At 50.6% G+C, this 21,720-nt stretch overlaps 1 protein-coding gene across 1 annotated transcript; it reads right to left on the bottom strand.

The window, feature by feature from the left end:
• Positions 1–151: 151 nt before the first annotated feature.
• On the bottom strand, positions 152–21,444 carry SUMO3 (small ubiquitin like modifier 3). The gene is made up of 4 exons (XM_054468539.1): positions 12,614–21,444; positions 8,519–8,647; positions 3,581–3,652; positions 152–1,577 (listed from the first exon to the last, which is right to left on the bottom strand). Exons 1-4 carry the CDS (start codon positions 12,632–12,634, stop codon positions 1,488–1,490), a joined length of 312 nt encoding a protein of 103 aa, XP_054324514.1. The 5' UTR covers positions 12,635–21,444; the 3' UTR covers positions 152–1,487.
• Between the last annotated feature and the right edge of the window lie 276 nt (positions 21,445–21,720).

Raw genomic sequence — 21,720 nt, forward strand, 5'->3', positions numbered from 1 at the left:
GGAAATGAGCTGCCAGGTGAATACTAACCTTCCAGTGGCTAGCTTTTCAATCAGTTTCTCAGTGCAGTGGCCGCGTGGAATGGTCAATTCAAACACTGAATTGTACCAGCATGCCCCAACCTTCAAATGCAGTGTTTAGTAGAAGCCAAGAGACAGAATACCAAACTATATTTACTGTTTACAGTAGTAAAGGACAACAAATAATGTACAAATTGGTGAATAAACACAACAGAGCCAACAAACATCCCACCCGAGCCCATACAGCAAACAGGAAATGAGAACATTTCAGCAAGATTTCAAGCAAGCAAGAGATGATGGGTCGTTGTTCAGGTGACTATAAAAAGGCAGAGAATGGCCACCAAGCAGCAATGGAGCCTCAGGGAAGGACAATAGGCAGAACTATGAAAATGTTTAATTGGTATAGATCCCAAAATATTTCACAGAACTGAAATCACCAGACTAATGCATAAATTCAATACATATTTGGAAAGCAGCACGGCACAAACCCACGAGAAGAACATGAAGTCATCATTCCATGGGTTCATTTGTAACCACACTTGGAAGTAGCTCGTATATACGACAACGTTAACTGCAAATTCAGCAATACTTAATCTTAGTTTTTTATGTATAGACCATAATTATTCATCAGAAGCAAATACTAGAAGAAATCTGAGGCCACAACACCATTACCAAATGAGAAATGTGGGAATTTCTTCAATATTAAGAGGGAGAAAAAGGCCAATTTTGGTTGTGCCAATCCTTGCCTGTGTACCAACGCCAGGTACTGAGCAGGGAGTGGGGTGGGAGGGGTGGCAGGGGGGTGGGTCCTGGGCCTCAGACCCCGAGGTTACATGCTTGAGGGCCAGAGAGCATGTGGGGTCAAATTACCAAAAGACTCGGTTATTTTTTAACCTTCGAAGAAGCATTCCAGTATTTTCCCTTCAACTTTTCCATATACTGACAAAGCTTAAATTTGCAATATTTAGCATTTTAATCACCTGTGCCTGTAACAGCAAGTGACAGTCTGCCCTCCCTACCAACCTTGCCCCCAATACCTGTCCAACAGCTGCATCCCCACTGCAGGAAACACCAATTCTCTATGTGACTGGAGTGAGCAGGGGAGAGGCAACCAACTCAGGAGTCAGATCCCTGGCCAGACTAAAAGCGAACATTCAGGCTATAATTTTGGGGTTAAAAAAATGTTTTAGGAGGGGGGGAAAAACACAAATGAGCACACAAAAAAACCCAAAATATCTTGCAACTCATTTTACCTGAACAAAGATAACAATTCTGATTGGCCCAATTTAAGTTACAGATTCATCCCTGCAGATATAGTTTTGAGTTGCACTTGAAGTACATCAAAGAGAGGAAAATCATTGTGGTGAATGTCCTCGAGTTTCCGCAGACGCCTTTGTGGTCGGCATGGTCACGTGCTCACCATTCAACAGCAAAGCGAGGACGGACGGCCTGGGATGGGGACAGGCCCCCTAGAAACTGTGCCCTGCCAGGCTGCTCTCCGGCGCACCTCCTGTCTGCTGCTGGAACACGTCGATGGTGTCCTCGTCCTCCATCTCCAGCTGTCATGGTTGTCACAATAGGCACAGCGAGAGAGAGGGGAGCCTGTTAGTTTTCATCAGAGAGTGGGAAGATCCTCGCTGGCATGAGTGTCCCCTGACACTAGCGACATCACCTGGTCACACCTTGGCTCTTGTCCGTCCCCTCACTGCAGCTCAGCATGCATGGAAGAGGCATTGTTGTATGCTCACTACAGCCCTTACAGTTCAGCAAGCTTCCCCTAACAAAACTCACAAAAGCAGATTCAAAGCTAAAATGTTAACTGAGAGAAAAACTGAGTCTAGAAGATAAACTGAAATGTCTAAAATTCTTACTGAAAATTACACAAAATCAGATTCTAATTAAGAACATCTGATTAGCAGCACTGAGTCCTAGGACCCACAGGAGACTTGCGCTTTATACCAAGTGCGGGGGACCATGCCATGAAAGCCAAAGCCCCCAGCTCACAGAAGGGCCCGTCAAGTAAGGGTCCATTGCCGGCTTCTCCCCGCCCCTCCCCATTCAAAGCCCAGGCAAGGTAGTGAAACACCACCGCTCACTTCTCTCCTCCCGACACAGTGGGCACAAAACACCCACCCTGATCTTCTTCCATCCTCTAAGCAAGAGGAAGCTTCTGTCTGCCAGTTCCTACACAGACTCAGCAAGGCCGGAAGCAGTCATGCTCCCAGATGGAAAGGAGTCCCATCAGGGCTGTCGGCCACCCTCACCCTGCCACCGACACTATGGGCTGGAGGGAGAGCCCCCAGGCAGGGCTCCCTCTGCCTCTCAGTCCACCTGTCCACAGCCTGCCCCCTGACCCCCAGTCAGGCCCCGGAGACTCCACGAGGCCCTCCCTGCTCAGCTGCTCTCAGCAGCTTCTCCCTGGTGAACACTCCCAGAGCTGCCACTGTCTCAGCGGTGTGTAGATTTCCTAAAGTAGCTAGAAATGGATACTTATTGCAAAGATGTTTTCAATATTTATTAAATACTGAATATTAAATATTTAAAATCTTAAATGTTTTGCAAAAATATTTCCACATAAAACATTCCAGTGGATTCTCACAACCTTGAAAGGGAGAAAAAGCAGGTATTGCTTTCATTTATGGACAGACAAAACTGAGACTCCACAAAATGAAGTGACGCTTGGTCACGGGGCCATCAGCTGACAAATGACAAGAGCTGCAACTTGAACCAAGTTTTTTAAAAAAGTCTGTTTCGGCCAGGCGCGGTGGCTCATGCCTGTAATCCCAGCACTTTGGGAGGCCGAGGCAGGAGATTGAGACCATCCTGGCTAACATGGTGAAACCCCGTCTCTACTAAAAATACAAAAAAATTAGCCAGGAGTGGTGGCGGGCACCTATAGTCCCAGCTACTCGGGAGGCTGAGGCAGAAGAATGGCGTGAACCCGGGAGGCAGAGCTTGCACAGTGAGCCGAGACCGCGCCACTGCACTCTAGCCTGGGCAACAAAGCGAGACTCCGTCTCCAAAAAAAAAAAAAGTCTGTTTCCAAGTCCAAAGCTCTTTCCACGACAGTATGATGCCCTGCAACATGACAGATGAAATCTCATTCATTTCTGCATGTGCCTGAGAGAAACAAGCTGTGCAGACTGATAATCAGGTGTTATGGCACATTCTGCCCACCCACGTCACTTGTGCAAGATGCTTAAAGGACACAAGCATCCAGCTGGCCCCTGAGCTGCACACGGGCTACAACAGCAAGTGTCCAGACAATGAGTGGGAAGGGGCCACTGAGTGGTCCTTGCACCCCCACTTCCCTTACAGTGAGGATGGGCCCAGCACTTGGCTCCATCTCCAAACAGCAAGTGATGTCTGCAAAGCAGTTTCTCATTTGAAAATTTAAATTTAAAATTTGAAAAATAAATAATCTAATAATATCATTAAGGAAAAAAAGGAAGGCATTCTGTATGAGCTCCCATCTACGATTCTCAAACAAGCGTATCCCAAATGGCAGTTACCCCATGCAAATCCGAAGTCGCCCTGCAACCATGCGAAGCCAGCTCCATACCTGTGCTGGAGTGTCAGTTTCATTAATTGGCTGCCCGTCGAACCTGAATCTAATCTGTCTCATTGACAAGCCCTGAAAAGGAAAAGCAGTGGCCATTAAATATTTCCAGATACAGCTTAATTCAAAAATCAAATATTTTAATCCAAGTATCAGCATTCTGATATGCAGATTTATGATCCAGCTCAGTATTAAAAACTCACCAGTGGGCCTACAATCTCTTTCACACGGTGCCTGACACCACTGCTTTCAGAACCCACTTTTCTACCATCTTCTCTCTGATCAGCTAAAACAGCTCATTTTCAACCCAGGTTTTGTTACACCATTGCATACTGGGAACTTCTTAAAGCCAAATCAGTGGCAGTTCAGTTTCAAAGCAGATAGGTAAGTTGTCCATGGCAGAAGGAAAGCTGACTTTCCTTCAAACACCAGAAAACAAGAGATGTCCTAGACTAACATCCAAACTCATCTGCCTCTAAAATCCACCCTTTCTTTACATACGAAACCCAGGTGAGGAAGGGTAACGTGTCACAGTGATGCTAGCTCAGACAGCTGTCAGCCAGGAGGTCTCTGAGGAGCAGGAAACAAGCTGGACCAGCATTGGTGATGTGCCAGAGGAGGGTAAATCAGCCGCCCGGTGAATACTAACCTTCCAGTGGCTAGCTTTTCAATCGAAGTTTCTCAGTGCAGTGGCCGCGTGGAATGGTCAATTCAAACACTGAATCTCCTCTGTCCTGGTGCCCTGACCTGCCCTGGGTCATCCCTCCCACTTCTTCCAGAAGCCGGGTAGAACTTCTACAATGCTGGCACCACTACTTCCCCCCTTCCCCCCTTTACAAAGTTCTCAGCAAGGAACAGGTTGTGTGCCAATGAGGGACAGATAAGAAGGCTGCGTGAGGCCGGGGAGCAGTCACCACCGTGACTTTGGCCTTGAGGAGGGCAGCAGAAAGGAGAGCACGCAGCCTTTCTGCGTCCTGAGGGAACGGAGAAATGTGGTAAGGGGCAGAAACATTTACTCAACGAGCAGTTCTGATTTAACTGAAACAGGACAGACGGGGTTAAAACGTGCATCTCTGCTCCCTCCTGAAACCCCACTGAATGACGTAAATGAAAAAGGCACAAACAGGAAGGACAAAGAAAATGGGAGCGGGGATGGGCAGAGATGTCAATGCTGGGCTGAGCCAGAGGCTACTGAGGCATGGACACTGGTGGTCTGATGGACACTAGACTAGGATCCTACGGCGGAGGGACTGGGCACACCCCGACCTGTGAGGCAGAGCTGTGGCAGGCGGCTGATTCTGAACAGCTGCCTGGAAGTTCACATGCAGACCCCTCAGGCAGGACCCCCACAACCCTGTGCCTCCCACAGCAGCACACAGGAGATCTGCTTTCTGAAGAGGTGGGTGCAGAGATCCAGGCGCAGAGCAGAAACAGGCCTATGAAAGCACGTGCCCTCAACACTGTGCGCCAAGCCCCCTCTCCCCTCCAGATGTGCCCCCAGGAGGCTGGCCGGAGCCTGGAGGACTCAACTCTCAAACTGTAGCATCTGGGTGCCTCCAGAACCTGCAATCCAGACAGATCACCCCATGTGGATGCACAGCCCTGGCAGCACAGCCATCCATGTACACAGCTTTTCAGCAGCTTCTCGGTGCTCCATGCTTGCACAGAAGTCAGCCTGCGTGACAGCAGTTAGGGAAAGGCTCACTGTGCAGCAGCCCAGAGAGGAGGGGAGGAGTGCAGAGGAGAACGGACAGGAAGGAGGCAGGAGAACACTCCCAACACAGGCCCACACATGCACACACCCACACATACATACACATGCACACACCCACACACACAAATGCACACACCCATACCCACACATGCACACACCCACACATGCACACACATACACACACATGTGCACACACATGCACACATGCACACACCCACACACACGCACACACCCATACACACATACACATGCACACACATGCACACCCACACACCCACACATGCACACACCCATGTGCACACACATGCACACACCCATACACACATGCACACACCCATACACACACATGCACACACCCACACATGCACACACATGCACATACACACATGCACACACCCACACATACACATGCACACACATGCACACACCCACACATACACACACATGCACAAAGACACAGACATACACCACACACACCTACACTCACGATTCAAATTCTATGGGAAGTAAAAAATACTACTACCTTCAGAAAACAATCAATTGCTACTTAGGATGGGTGTGGTGGCTCACACCTGTAATCCCAGCACTTTGGGAGACCGAGGCAGAAGGATCGCTTGAGCCCAGGAATTCGAGACCAGCCTGGACCACATAAGGAGACCCCATCTCCACAAAATAAAAAAATGAGCCAGGCGTGGTGGCGTGTACCTGGAGTCCCACCTACTCGGAAGGCTGAGGTGGGAGGATCACTTGAGCCCCAGGGCTCAAGGCTGCAGTGAACCATGATCACACCACTGCGCTCCAGCTTGGGGGACAGAGTGAGACCCTGTCTCAAAAAAATAAATAAATTGCTACTGAGAAAAAAAGAACACTCAAAGAACAGAAAGAAAAAAGAACTTTTGGAAATTAAAAATCATGACAGAGATGAGAATGTCCACAGAAAGTGGAAAGATAAAGTTGAAATGACCTCCCGGAAATGAGCCCAAATACAACAATAAAGCCCAAAGCAAAATGGGAGAAAAATTATCAAATTTAAAATACCTAGGACAATGAGCAGCAGGAGGAACAGGAACTCCAAAAAGAGGGAACAGAGTCTGGAGAAGGACACAAATTATCAGAGAACTAACATAAGGCATATTTCCTGAATAAAAATAAACGTCCAGACCCATAAAGTACCCAGCAGCATGAGTGAGAAAATCACCCACCTCTGAGGCACATAAGGGAACACTGGAATGCCAGAATATGGTCCCAGATACTTCTAGGGAAAAACCAAGTTACAAACAAAGCACAGAGAATCAGAATCCACTGAACTTCTCACCATTTTTTTTTTTTTTTTGAGACAGGGTCTTGCTCTGTCACCCAGGCTGGAGCAGTGATATGACTGATATGACCTCAGCTCCCTGCAGCCTCCACCTCCTGGGCTCAAACAATCCTCCCACCTCAGCCTCCTGAGTAGCTGGGACTATAGGCGTGCACCACCACACCTGGCTAATTTTTTTTTAATGTTTCATAGAGACAGGGTCTCCCTGTGTTGCCCAGGCTTGGCACTGAACTCCTGACCTCAAGTGATCCTCCCACATCAGCCTCCCAAAGTGCTGGGATTACAGGCGTAAGCCACCATGCCTGGTGAGCTTTTCACTTTTAACACTGGGAGCTATTCTCATGGCTGACCTCTGAAAGAAAAAAGAAAAAAAAAAAGAGTTTCAACCGAGAATATTACGTGCAGCCACATACTGAAGTGTGAAGGTTTATAAAAGCAAAAGTCACGTTCAGCCATGCAGTGTCTCAAAGACGTTGCCCTTCTGTGCCCGTTCTGACAAGACCCTGAAGGATGTGCTCCGCCACAAAACACAAAAGGGAGGAGGACTAATCCAGGAAACACCCAAGAGAGAACCCAAGTTTCTAGAAGGATTTGAACAGGAGGCCCTGGACCACGGCTGAGCAGCCAGCCTCACAAGCAGCAGTGCAGGTGGGGCAGGAGGGGAGCTCCGGGAGAGCAGGGGGAACGGCAGAGCCCCCACCACATGTACACAGCCCCACACACCTGCCATCCCGCAGTGCAGAGAACGTGGGCACCCGGGAAGTCACACACACAGTGGCCATGAGCCCAGGCAGCACAAACTCCAACAAGGGCTAGGGTCCAGCACCAGGCAGAGGCTGGATCACGGGGCCTGCACGGCGCCAGGCCACTGACTCTGCTGGGAAGACCGGGACCTGCATGTCTGGAAGCTCAGTCTCACCTTTTGCAGGTGAAAATAAGATCTGCCATCAGCAAACACGAAGAAAGGAAGTCAGAGGGGCTACGTGCCAATAAAGAATGCAAGGCGGTCGCCAGTGACTGCCCCTAGGAGCAGGGTACCCAAAGTGGGAGGGAAAGAGGAGGAAATCTAACTGAAAATCCACAGGCAAAAGAGTAAAATAAAAGGGCAACGAGTTGCTGTATTTTCAAAGCGGCTGAAGAAAAGCAGCCTCTAGGTCCCACTCAGGCAAGCAGGGCTCCCTGGGGAAGGGCACCTGGCTGCACGGCCGGGCCCCCGACACACCAGGCAGCAGCTGGTGGGCAAAGCCCATAAAAGTGGCCTAGAGAGGGACCCCCTGGCCCAGGGTGAGTCCTCCACAGCATTACCAAGAACAACAGACACACACACACACCACGTCACACACAGCAGCCAGAAGGCATCCACCCAGCTGGGCACTGCCAGTGAGGCAGCTCATTATCCTGAAACTGGGGAAGAAGGGGAAAGAATCACGCACTTTCTTGACTTTCCTAACAAAATGGAAAAACCACACTGCAGATGAGGGCGGTGTCTCTCCAGGGTCACGCCAGCTCATACGCGAGGACGGGGTGACAGCGGCATGAGGCACATGCCACCAGCAGCCCCAGAATGGCCAGACCTGAGCAGGGCCCCCAAGAGCCTTCAGCATCACAGACTTCACAGATGTTAGTACCCCATGGAGAACACAGCACCCTGGGCAGCCGCCCTGTCAGGAAGAAAAACCCACCACACTTCTCTGAGCCTCTAGGTCTCTCCACCTTATAAAAGGCCATGGGGGGCAAGCCCAGCCTGGACCAAGTTTACAGCACAAGCCCCCGCCTGCCCATCCATGAAGAGGGTGCCTCGAGCAGCTGCATCTGGGTCCAGCCCCGACGCTCGTGCTCTGGGGATGCCTGGAACGCACAGGACCAGCGCGCACATGGGGAGGCCCTGCGGGGGAGCGAGGCGCCGCACCTGCCTCTCGCAGTAGGCCTTCATCAGCTTGCTCAGCGGTGTGTGCCTCTTGATCTTGAACTGCACCACGGAGCCGTCCTGCCCGGCCACCTTCAGGTTGATGTGGTCATTCTCTGTCTTCACGCCCTCCTGCAGAAGACACCAGAGACTCGCCTCAAAACCGTGTCTCAAAATAACCGTGACTTGAAAGGGCAAGTCTTTAGGTAATTGTTGGCTTTTCAAAGTCATTAAAACCAACCTAATTCTTAAAATTCTCCAGCAATTCAGAGTCACTTGTGATGGTTTTATTTTTTACACAGAATTTACTTTTAACTTCCATTTGTTAAGCATCCATGTGTAAAACAATGCAAGTCTATGGTTCTCTGACATTGTTAATTCAAAGAAAAAAACCTGTTTAGTAAGTCTAGGGAAAAATAAGAGAAAATCCATCTTTATTTTAAAGTTATTCTTGTGGGCTGGGCACGGTGGCTCACACCTGTTATCCTAGCACTTTGGGAAGTGACGTGGGAGGATGGCTTAAGCCCAGGAGTTTGAGACCAGCCTGGGCAACATAGCAAGACCCCACCTCTTTTTAAAAAAATTCTCATGAAACCAGTAAAAATACATATCCAAAAGTCATGCAGCTATACAGCACTAGTAAAAGAAACCAAAAACAGAAGAAAACATGTGACTCAGAGGAACCCTATGGGACATTCAAGTGGTGACTTCGGGAATCCAAATGAGGACAGCCACTCCCCACAGCAGGTGGCCAGGCTCCTTCTCACTGCCCTGACATCGGCTAATGTGAGGGAAGCCACCTCCGAGTACTTTCTGGTTTCAAACTGTCCTATCTGAGCGGCAGTAGGTGGTACTATTTTATTTTTTAATTCATGCCATACTTGAAGCTACTCAACAATGGCACAATCGGGGTGTCTTGTTGCCTGAAAATGCATTTTGAGTTGAGGCAAAAAGTTGACGTCAAGAGACTGGGAGCCAACTTCGGGGCAGCTCAGTCTGAGCAGAAAAGTGGGGCACCCCTCTGCCGGCCTGCACTGCTGGGATAAAGTCGTTTGTGAGTGAAGCAATGAGGCAGGGCCCTCCGGCTCACTCTGAAAGTCAAGTCTGGAGCGTCCTGGTACCCTTTCATCCCATGCTGAGCTGCTGCCCTCAGGGAGCACTGTACATCACATGCCTTTTCTCTCCACTTCTCCTTTCCTTCCCTGGCTGGGAGAGGGACAGCTGTCCCAGCGATGCCTAAATACAGGGAGTGGGATGTAGAAGGCTCGCCTGAGGGTGAACCCGGGGACTGCACCCATGCTTGGTTCCTGGAGACCCTGGGGAGGTATGGTGCTCTGTCAAGGTAGCTAGAGTGGCCGGCAAGGGGCCTCGGCAGTGAGGGCCTCCAGCTGCGAGCCTGAAGGTGCGTGTCCTGGGGCGGCACTCACCCCCCAACTCCAGTCTTGGGCCAGACACCCCTGCCCACTCCTGGGATGCCAGTGGCTTGGCAGCAGCCTGAGTGGTGAGCTGGCACATCCCCATCCCCGCATCCCGAATGTGGCCTCCAGCGCAGGGAAAACTGGCCTAGGAAGGAAGAGCATGCAAACAGCTCCAGGCAGGATGGAAGTGGGGACCCCTGCATGAGCCCCCTTCACTTCCCCAAGCATGAGAATGCACTGGCTTCTTTAGGGAAGGAAGGTATGAGTGTGTTCAAAGGCACAGATGCAGGGCCCAGACGTGCCCCCACAGGGTAATGGCTGCAGCCCCGGGAGAGGCTGGGGCAGAGCAGGGCCGGCCACAGTGCCTCTGCTCCAAACAGATGGACACCAGGAATGACGATCTGTCCCAGACCCCTGGTGAATTCCTAATAAGCAAGTGAACTCGTGAGTTAAAAAGTGAAGCCCTAAAAACATGGGCCTCAGTTTGCTACAGTCAATCCTCCACCTCAGCTACCCAGGGAAGTCAGAACCATTCTCCTGCCTGACCCAAAAGCTCTTCTTTCCAGCACCACTGGGCCCCAGAGTCCACTTCTTCCCCTTCCTCAGAGCCCCAGAGGGCAGAGCTGCTCCCACATGGGCTCAGAGGGGACCCACCAGGAGTGGGGCCTGTGAGGTGGCAGCCACTCAGTCATTCTGGAATTAAACAACTGTTTTCAACGGAATTGGAGCCTGAAATTGACCACATGGCAGAGCTAAGTGTAAATACTGCTGAGAAAATGAATATCATATGTATTTTATTACATTTACTCTTCATTAAGAGGAAGCCACCTACAAAAACATAAAGAAAGGACATTTATATTTGGCCTAGTTTTAACAAGTATTTAAATATTCAAACAACTCCAGAGTGGGAGAACTTTGATTTCACTGGAGTCAAAATGTAAAAAGCAAAGGTCACTCCAAATGCCATCTGGATAGGGCAGGTTTCCCTGGAGTCTGACCACAGCAAGCAGAGTGCAGACTTCCACACAGGCCGCGACCATGGTTCCGGACGGTTCCATCCCACTTCCCGCCAGTGTCTGGCACTGAGCCTCCACCCTCATCTGTAAAGGGAGAGTGGTCACCTCCAGGACCAGGCCAGTATCAGAGACAACCTCCTTACAGAGCCTTTAGCTCTATCTTCCACTGGGATGTAACATAGAGGACAACAGTGCACACCAAGGGCTTCGGAAAGGTTCTCTTTTTATGAACACTGGAGAACGCGACTACAGACCCTCCCGAGAAGGAATGGCCAGTGCACCTGAACGCAGGGTGCATACCCCAGGACTGAGACTGGAGAGAGGCACACCCCAGCGTAGCAATGGGGGAGACTAAAGCCCACCCAAGGCTGGATAAGGAGGGGTGGGCGCGCATGGCGGGGAAGGCGCAATGCAGAGAGGTGGGCGCACACCATGGGGCATGATAAGGAGGGGTGGGCACACTAAGGGGCGTGATGGGGAGGGGTGGGCGCACATCGTGGAGGGGGTGACGGGGAGGGGTGGGCGCACACTGGGGGTGTGATGGAAAGGGGGACGCGATGGAGGGGGTGGGCGCACACTGGGGGACGCGACGGGGGTGGTGGGCACACACTGGGGGTGTGATGGAGAGGGCGACTTAATAGGGAGGGGTGGGCGCACACCAGGGACGCGATGATGGGGAAGGGTGTGCGCACACCAGGCGGCATGATGGGGAGGAGCGGGCACACACCATTGGGAGGCGTGGGCGCACACCAGGGGGCGCGATGGGGAGGAGTGGGCGCACACCGGGGGACGCGATGGAGGCGCACACTGGGCGCGATGGGTGGGAGTGGGTGCACACTGGGGGCACGATTGGGGAGACACGAAGGAGAGGGGTGGGCGCACACTGGCGGACGCGATGGCCGGGACGCGATGCGAAGTGGGTGAATACCGGGGGCGCGATGGGCGCCCTGGAAGGACGGCAGTGCTGCTCACAGGAGCCAGGCCCCTCAGAGCGCGCCCCTCGGGGGTAACCACAGACGCTTGTTCCTGAGACGACTCCGTGCACTCGACACGGGATCCCGCACCCAGAGCGATGCCGGGGGAGAGGGCGACCCCACCCCGCAATGACTCAGGAGAAGACCACGCAAAGACGCTTCGGGGACACTGCCGGGGCGGGATCCGAGGGCGCCGCGCTCGGCAGGAGCAGCAGCGCGGCGCCCGACACCCGACACCCGGCGGTCAAGGAGGCACTAGGCGCGCGCCGTCCCAGCTGGGGAGGAGACGGGCGTGGAGCGGAGGCGTGGCCAAGCCCGGAGGGGGCGGAGCTCGCGGCACAGCGCGCTTCGCGGGGGGGAGGGGGGCGCGCCTTGGGCAGGCCCACCTAGGGGCGGGGCGCTAGAGGGCGGGGGCGGAGCCTGGCGGGGGCGGGGAGCGGGGCGGAGCCGGGCTGGGGGCGGAGCCGGGCTGGGGGCGGGGCGCGCCGCCGAGCGCCGCCGGGCGGGGGAGGGGAGCTGCGCGGCCGGACGGGAGCGGGGGAGGGGCGGGGGCGCGGGCGGCGCCGCAGGCCTGAGCGCGGGTCCCCGTGGGCGCCGCGGTCTCCTAGGGCCGCGGGAGCGGCGCGCGGCGGCGGAGGCGCCCGGGACGCCCGCGATGGACGCGCGTGCGGGCGGGGGCGCCGCGCTTACCTTGGGCTTCTCTTCGGACATGGCTGCGCGAGCGGCGCGGGCAGGCAACGCGGAGCGGGCGAGTCACGCTCTCGGCCCCGCCGTTCTCCCGCCGCAACTGTGCGCGGGGCCGCGCTTTATCCCCCAAATCCCGGCGCTCCCGTTGGCCGGCACGGGGTCACGTGGCTGCGCGCGTGCACGAGGCGCGCTCCCCGGGGCGTCGGGCGCGCGCAGGCTGGGCCGCGGCTCCGGGCGGTTGGAGATGCGTCACGGGGCGGGTCCCGCGCGACCCCGGCGGGTGCGGACGCTCTAGGGCGCTGTGGGGCGCGGGCCAGGAGCGTTTACGGGGAGTCTGGGCCCTGGGGACCCCTGCCCGCCTCCCCGCGTCGCCCGGGCCCCGACTCCTTTCCTGGGGACCGCGTTCCTGGGGCGCCGGGAAGTGAGGCCGGGGCCGCCGCCCATGGCCGCAGGGACCTGGGGCGGAGAAGGGAGGACCCTGTGGGTGACGTTCCCTCTCAGGAGCCGCGGACAGAGCGGAGAAGGCGGCCCTCGGGGTCCCGTCCGCGGAGGCCGCGCGAATCGGGCCAGCACCCTAGACGATTGGGGGCGCCACCCGCCTCCCTGCAGCCGCGGTTTCCTGTCAGCCCCAGGCCGGGCTCCTTTGGCCATCGGTCCTACGGGGCTGCCCCGGGCCATCCAAACCCGTCCTCAAGAAGACCCCTTTTACCTATGAAGAAACTGAGGCACTGGGAGGTCAAACCACCCCCAGGTCAGCGCTGGTGAGCGGCGCCGAGCTTGGCCAGGCCGCCACGTCGCCGAGCGCGGGCAAACCCAGGCTGGACGCCGCCAGTGCCGGCGGAACGGGGACCGCGTGGAACGCGGGAAACGCGCTGGAGCGCTGGGCCGGCAGGACGGCCTCCCAGGACTTGCGGGCGCCATTCCTGGGATGCCCGGCCCGCCCCGGCCTCCATGTCTGTGATCCCAGGGCCTCGGATGGAACGGACCTGCGGGCAGACACCCCTGCGTCCCTCAGGAGTGCCAGGGTGGTGCCAACCGGGGCGTGGCGGAGGTCTCATCTGATGGTGAGCCCGGCCGAAGGCGGGGGAGGCCGCACTTGACAGGCTCAGCTGGGAAATGGCAGGGCCTGGATTTGAACCTAAGCGTCTGAGCCGTATCTGTCCTGCCTGGGAAAGGCTTAGCCAACTGAGCAACGTCGCAAAGCCATGGAGACAAGTCTTCATGGACCATAACTTCACAAACCGTCTTCTACTCAAAAATTCACTTTCTTGGCTAGAGCCCCCACTTCAGAGGGGGAAGGCGGCTGAAGTCTCTCGGGGAGAGGGTCTGAGAGTCAGCCCCAGTCCCAGGCAGGTCATAAGGTGTGGTCCCTTCCTTCTGGAACCTGGAGCCCAGGGCCTCAGCAGAGGATGTGGAGGTGGGCGGCCAGCTCAGACTGTCCTGGGAGGGGGCTCCGCAACCAGCCCCTTGCGAGAGGACGTGGCGCCCCAGAGCCCACAGATTGCTGGCCCTGGAAGTGCCCTAGGGCAGGCAGGGTTCAGAGAGTTATCGACTCCAAGACACCGTTAATCATAGAACAACACGACCGTAGGTAGCACACACACACAGTAAACTCCGGCAGGCTGTGGATGATGGCAGCCCGCTTCAGTGTTGTGGAAGTGACAAACACACAGCTTAGAAGTCATGAGACACAGAACCCAAATGTGTTACCACTCGAAATTAAGCCAGTTGGTGTGTCACGAAGTGATGCGTGACTACAGTCATGGATAAGGGAAAAAGAGGCTCAGATGACATTAGGTTTTAAAAAGCCAGGCTATAAGACAATGGTGGTCTGAATTCAATTCATGCTGTGTCTGTCTCCCACACTCTGACCTGCCCCGAATGCTTCATGTGACAGCAAAGATGCAAAAAGGCTCCATCGCAGCTGTGGGAACACAAAGGGCACCGCTGGTGGACCGAACACCAAGAGGTTTCTGAAGGACACAGCCAAAGGGGATCGAATGGACGGAGGAACCAGAGCTCAGGAAAAACCGTGGCCTACCACGAGCACAGGGTAAAGAACCCAGATGGCCAGAGCCCCTCCAGAGGGTCGCCACACCTGGCGATGGTCCCAACAAGAAGACTCACGAGAAGGCAGGGAACTGGCAAATGAGTGACAGGATTGCTGACATGAAAGCTCGACCCACGTGCTGACTAGGAGAGGGGTCCTGGCTGAGGACACAAAGAACCGTGAGACAAACTCACAGGACTCTCCTATGATGGAGAAGTTAAGAGAGGAAAGGTCGGGGCTGGGCTCAGTGGCTCATGCCTGTAATCCCAGCACTTTGGGAGGCTGAGGCTGGTGGATCACAAGGTCAGGAGTTCGAGACCAGCCTGGTCAACATGGTGAAACCCCGTCTCCACAAAAAAATTAGCTGGGCCTGGTGGCGCATGCCTGTAATCCCAGCTACTTGGGAGGCTGAGGCAGGAGAATCGCTTAAACCCAGGAGGCGGAGGTTGCAGTGAGCTAAGATCGTGCCATTGCACTCCAGCCTGGGCAACAGGGCGAGACTCCATTTCAAAAAAAAAAAAAAAGAGGGAAGGTCAGAAGGCCAAGACACCGGGCATCAGTACAGGAAGGGCTACATCCACCTGACAGGAGCTGCAAGAGAAGGTGGAAAAAAGGAAAGCAGGACAAAATCAAAGACAGAATTGAAGAAAATATCTCTGAGGCCAGGCACGGTGGCTCACACTTGTAATCCCAGCACTTTGGGAGGCTGAGGCAGGCGGATCACCAACTGAGGTCGGGAGTTGAACCAGCCTGAGCAACATGGTGAAACCCCGTCTCTACTAAAAATACAAAAATTAGCTGGGTGTTATTGTGTGTGCTTGTAATTCCGGCTCCTTGGAAGGCTGAGGCTGGACAATCAGCTTGAACTCAGGAGGCAGAAGCTGCAGTGAGCCAAGGTCGCACCACTGCACTCCAGCCTGGGCAACAGAGCAAGACCCTATCTCAAAGAAAAAATAAAAATAAGAAATTTCTCTGAACTAAAGAAATATTTGACTCCATAAATGGAAAGGGCGCCTGAGTATCAAATGGCTGAGTGAGAAGACTGACACAGATGCGTGGCATGTGAGGAGAAATCCCTGAGGCGTTCAGAGACGTTTCTGCTTACAGTTAGAGAGGACTGGTTGCCTCAGACAAACCCAACAAAAATAGCCCAAAAATCAGTATAAAATATTTTTTAAATCTGTTTAAGGCTATCAGATAGCTACCAAAACAAGTCTTTCTGTGAGGGGCAAAGACCTTCCCCCACCTCAAAAAAAAAAGGGAAGTGTTTTTTTCGTTTGAGGCACTTGGTGATTAGTATCCTGTGTTAGCCTAGACTTCCATAAAAAGATACAGACTGGGGGCCGGACGCAGTGGCTCACGCCTGTAATCCCAGCACTTTGAGAGGCTGAGCCAGGCAAATCACCTGAGGTTGGGAGTTTGAGACCAGCCTGAACAACGTGGAGGAACCCCATCTCTACTGAAAATACAAAATCAGCCAGGTGTGGTGGCGCATGCCTGTAATCCCAGCTACTGGGGAGGCTGAGGCAGGAGAATGGCTTGAACCTGGGAGGCGGAGGCTGTGGTGAGCCAAGATAGCACCATTGCACTGCAGCCTGGGCAGCAAGAGCGAAACTCTGTCTCAAAAAAATAATAATAAATAATACAGACGGGGCAGCTTAAACCACTGATAGTTATTTCCCAGCCTCCAGACAGTTCTAGAGACTGGAAGCCCAAAATCAGTGAGCCATCAGGGTTGGTGTCCAGTGAAGCCTGTCCTCCCAGCTTGTATGCGGCCAACTTGGCATGTTCTCACAATGGCCTTTCTGCTGTGTGTGCAGAGAGGGAGAGATCTCTGGTGTATCTTCCTCCTTTTACAAGGACACCAGTCCTCTGGGATTAGGGCCCCACCCTTATCACCTCAATTAACTTTAATCACCTCTTTAAAGGTCCTGTCTCCAAATGAAATCACATTGGAGATCAGGGCTTCAACATGTGAATGCTGGGGGACACAATTCAGTCTCACATACACAGTGGAAAGAGGTTGACACACTGAGCAGAGCTTTTGCATCTTCTAGGGTTGAAGAGACAATAATTGGTGACAGCCCACAAGATAGGGAGACTCTGATGAGTGACCCAGACGTTCAGCTGAGAGCACTGAGGGCTGCAATAGGGGAGGAAGGCTGAGGGGTGAGTAGATCCTCCCTCTCAGTGTCTGAAACCAAGCTTCCAAAGGGCTCAATCCCAGACTAAGTTGATCTGCCCTCTTTCCCACAGCCAGCCCGAAGCAAAAGGAAATATGCAGAGGAAAATAGCATCATCCAGGGCCTCAAATTAACTAAAATATTTCCATATACAATATCCAGATTTAAAGTGTACAAAGAAAACCAGGAGACAAATGATCCAAAACCAAAAAATATATATATAAATATAGTAGGAGTAATTCCATGGGATTATCATGTCAACAGGATATTGACATTATCATACACAGACTTTAAGATAATGTGATTAATATGTTCAAGAAAATAGATTATAAGATGGAAATGTTCAGCAGAGAAGTGGGGTATATAAAGAATTTAATGGAAATTTAAAAAAAATAGCTGAAGTTATAAATTCAATGGATGGGTTTGAAACAGATTAGACACAGTGAAAGAGATGATTAATGAACTGAACGATAGGTCAGAAGAAAATATTCAGGCTGGGTGCAGTGTAATCCCAGCACTTTGGGAGGCCGAGGTGGGTGGATCATCTGAGGTCAGGAGTTTAAGACCAGCCTGGCCAATATGGCGAAACCCCATCTCTACTAAAAATACAAAACATTAGCCAGGCATGGTGGTGGGTGCCTGTAATTGCTTGAACCCAAGAGATGGAAGTTGCAGTGAGCTGAGATCACGCCATTGTACTGTAGCCTGGGCAACAGAGCAAGACTCTGTCTCAAAAAAGAAAGTTGATCAAAGGTAACAAAACACAGATTACAAATATACTATCAACATCAATCAGAATAGATTAAATTACAAATATACTATCAACGTCAATCAGAATAGATTAAAAAAACACGTGGTTACATACTAAAGCTGCTGAAAACCGAAGACAAAGAGAATAGAAGCTAGACATATACAGGAGAAACTAAAGGACTTACACCTGACTTTGTGACAGAACCATGGAAGCCAGGTGACAATGGAATTCACATCTTCAAAGTGCTGAAAGAAAACAGTTAATCTACATAGAATTTTATACCGAATGAAAACATCATATAAAGGCAGAAGTGAAATAAAGATATTTCAGAAAAAGCAAATCATAGAGAAATGTGAAAGGCAAATAAAAACTTGGGATCCCAATTCACTCTGCCAAAAGGAAAAAATTAAGCTGAAAGCTGAATCATCCAAGAAGCTGCCTTTCCTTTAGTTTCTAAGCAGATAGCTAGAGATAAAAGGTTAAACATCACCACAAGTAGCTGCTGTAAGTTCACCTTATCTTATGGAAAGCGCCAATTTGCTGGGCATAAGATGAATACACAATTGACTCCTCCCCACCGGCTCCTTTTCTCTTGCATCATGTACATTCAGTCATGTGACCACACCCTTCCTCTTTCCCCTCTAGCCCACTTTTCCTCTTTAAATACTGAAGCCCTCAGAGTCATCTTTGGAGAAAGGCACAGACCACAGGCTGTTTCTGTGATTCCATGCTTTTTTCTCCCGGGAATTGTTCTTAACCTTGGCAAAGTAAACTTCTAAATTGATTGAGACCTGTCTCAGACACTTTTTGGTTTGCGGAATTAACTGCCAGAAAGCATACACTAAAATAAATACTAAAAGGATTTCTTCAGCAGAGGAAAAGTGGTCCCAGACGATAGTATGAAGTACAGGAAGGAATGAAGAACAATAAAAAGGCTGCATATCCGGGTAAATCTAAATGGACACTGACTGCATAGAACAACAATAATAATGTCTTCTGGAGTTCTAAATAGATGTGGAATTAGAATAAGTGATAATGACAGCATGAGGTGGGAGGAATTAACATGTTCTAGGGTTCTTGCAGTGTCTAAAAAGTGGTAAAGGGGAGGACAGACAAGTTTAAGATATTTTCAGAAATGCAAATATTCACTGGGTTTTCCATCCACGGATCCTTATTGAAAGAATCATCATGGATTCACTGCAGCAAAATGCAAATGGAACTCATGACAGGGACATTCAAGCAGGATCAGTGTGTGCTGTTGAGTGGACCGTGCACTGCACAACTCCAGGAACATCTGGAACCCAACTCCAGGAACATCACTGGTTTTAAACTACAGTGTGATTGATGAGTTCTTTGAGAGTTCTGTATTGTTTCCTGGCTGGAAAAAAAAAGTAAGCAAAGAAACCAGCAAAAGTCAATTTTAATACTAAATACTTTGTACTGCATACTGTAAAAAAAAAAAAAAATACAGTATCTGGGATTAAAATCCCAGCAGATTGTAACACAGTGGATGTAAGGGGTAGATGGAGGAGGAGACAAGAAGAAGGGAAGTACAAGCACACTACAGTTCTTGTCTGGTTCAAGGTGAAAACATAGATAAAGATATTAATATTTGTTGATAGAATAATGGGAGTTTAAACACATATGAAAATGCTCGAATTATGTATGCACTTTTCTCTATGTATGTTTCATTTCAATGAAAAAGTGGTTTATAAGGAAAAAAATTTACCCACCTGGCCAACATGGTAAAACCTTGTCTCTACTAAAAATACAAAAATTAGCCAGGCATGGTGGCAGGCGTCTGTAATCCCAGCTACTCAGGAGGCTGAGGCAGGAGAATCGCTTGAACCCAGGAGGTGGAGGTTTCAGTGAGCCTAGATTGTGCTACTGCACTCCAGCCTGGGCAACAAGAGCAAGACTTTGTCTCAACAAAAAAAAAAAGAAAAAAAAATTAGGATAATCTGAAGAAAATTAGAAGTAACTTTCAAACCACTGGGAGAAAAGCAATACAGCAAAAATCAACCAATGTAACAAATTCATTAAAAGAGATATAAACAATAAAAATAATAATGGAAGACAATGCATAGCACTTATGTGAACTGCATTCCCCTATACCTTTATATGTATTAATGATAGGAGGTAGCTACTATTATCATGCCATTTTACAGATGTGGGAGCTGAGGCAAAATCATACAAGGGTAAGGTTCCGCCTAGCATGTAGCAATCTGGGAAGAGCATTGCCCCTAACCTAAAAACAGAAACGTCGAATGACCTACAAAATCATCACTGTTCTTAAATCTATCAGGGAGCTGAAATTGCGATGTAATCAACCAGTCTGAAATCCAAGGATAGACAGGGTAATTGGCTCACCCTTGACAAGGAACAGGAGGAAGATGGAGCTGCTGTAAAAGTGGACGAGAAGAATCAGACAACCTTATTAGAAAATTGCTTAAGACCAAGTGTGGGCTTCTGTGCGAATACAGAACCCCAAGAACTGGAGACACAATGGAGGCTCACCCTGCTTATAGGCTCTTCCACACATCACACCCTGGGCACTCACAGGAAAGGCTGGAGCAGGTAGGAGGCCAGAGGAAGCAATATGTGATGGCAGAGACCCTGGGAGGGGAGCAGTCACCACTGTGGTAGGGAGTAGGGGAAAAAACCCCACCACACAGTTCTTCCTTATGGAACAGATGCCTGGAGATGCCAGGGACAGAGGAGCAGAAAATCCTGTCACCTAGGGACCTGTGGCTGGGGAAAACAACAAGAATATAATTCCACCTCTAAGGGAGGGGTTCAAACATATGTACACTCAGCCCTTCAGAGGTCTTCCATCTCCAGGGAAGGAACAGGATTACTGAAAAAAATCCCACTCCGAGACTGAAGGATGTGAGTCCTGCCTGAGACTGAGCTGGACCAGGGCAGAGAGAAACAAGCAAGAGCAGCCCTCCTGAGTGAGAGGCACCAACAGGCCCTGTCTCAAGGGCAGACATGCAAAGAAGACCTAAGTTAAAGGTGCAGAGGAGGCACATTGAGAAAAGTCCTGCAGCAAACCATCCTTAACCCCAAGTTCAAGGTCGTGCTACCCTCAAGGTGACCACAGCAACAGCAAAACTCAAATCCAGCTCAACTCCTAGCTCGATTGACTCAAACCCCCATGACGACAACCTAATGGGGAATGTTCATTTCCAGATAGAAATACTGTTGTCTCACATACAATGACTGGCTTTCAGTAAATAATTATGAGGCACAAAAAAGAAAAAGAAAACAAAAACCACAACCAGGAGACAAAAATCAGTAGAACCAGATTCAGATATGACTCAGATGCAAGGATTGTCAGAGAGAAATTTATGTTAAAGGTTCTAGTGGAAACAGTAAACAATATGAATGGAAAGGTGAGGATCTTCAGCACAGAGATTGAAATGCTAAGAAAGAGTCCAATGAAAATGCTAGAGAGGAAGGCTACCTCCAACAGGCTCATGAGTAGGCTCAACACATCTAAGAAAAGAAGCAGTGAGCTTCCAGATAAGTCCACAGAAATTATCCAAGCTAAAAAACATGAGGAAAAAGTGGAAAACAAACAAATGAAACATCAGACGTAAAAGAGCAAGCAGAAGCCCTGGAGTGATTTCAAATGGTCTAACATATGTGTAATTGGAGTAACAGAAGAAGAAGAGAGAATGAGGGAGAAGAAATATTTTAAAAACAATGGCAAATTTTTTTTCAGGTATAATGAAAGACACCACATGACACATCCAGGTTCAGAAAACCATAGCCAGGATTAAAAATCTTTTTTAGAAAGAAAACACCATATTCAGCTGCTCAAAATCAAAGACAAAGAAAACATCTTGAAGGCAAATACAAAAAAAAAAAAAGATACATATTACACCCAGAGGAACAAGGATAAGAAGTACAACACACTTGTTAGTAGAAACTATGCAAGCCAGAAGACAATGAAGTGACATCTTTCAAGACTATAAACCCAGATTTCTATACCCAGCAAAACACCTTTCAAAAATGAAGAAGAGACTTCCAATGCTGACAATATGGAGCAAGCCCTCTCCAGCCTACATTCTTATTAAAGACAAGGAAAGCTCTGGATAACACATAAAAAACTATCTGAGGA

Source organism: Pongo pygmaeus, chromosome 22, assembly GCF_028885625.2.
Source record: "Pongo pygmaeus isolate AG05252 chromosome 22, NHGRI_mPonPyg2-v2.0_pri, whole genome shotgun sequence".
NCBI classification, from domain to species: domain Eukaryota; kingdom Metazoa; phylum Chordata; class Mammalia; order Primates; family Hominidae; genus Pongo; species Pongo pygmaeus.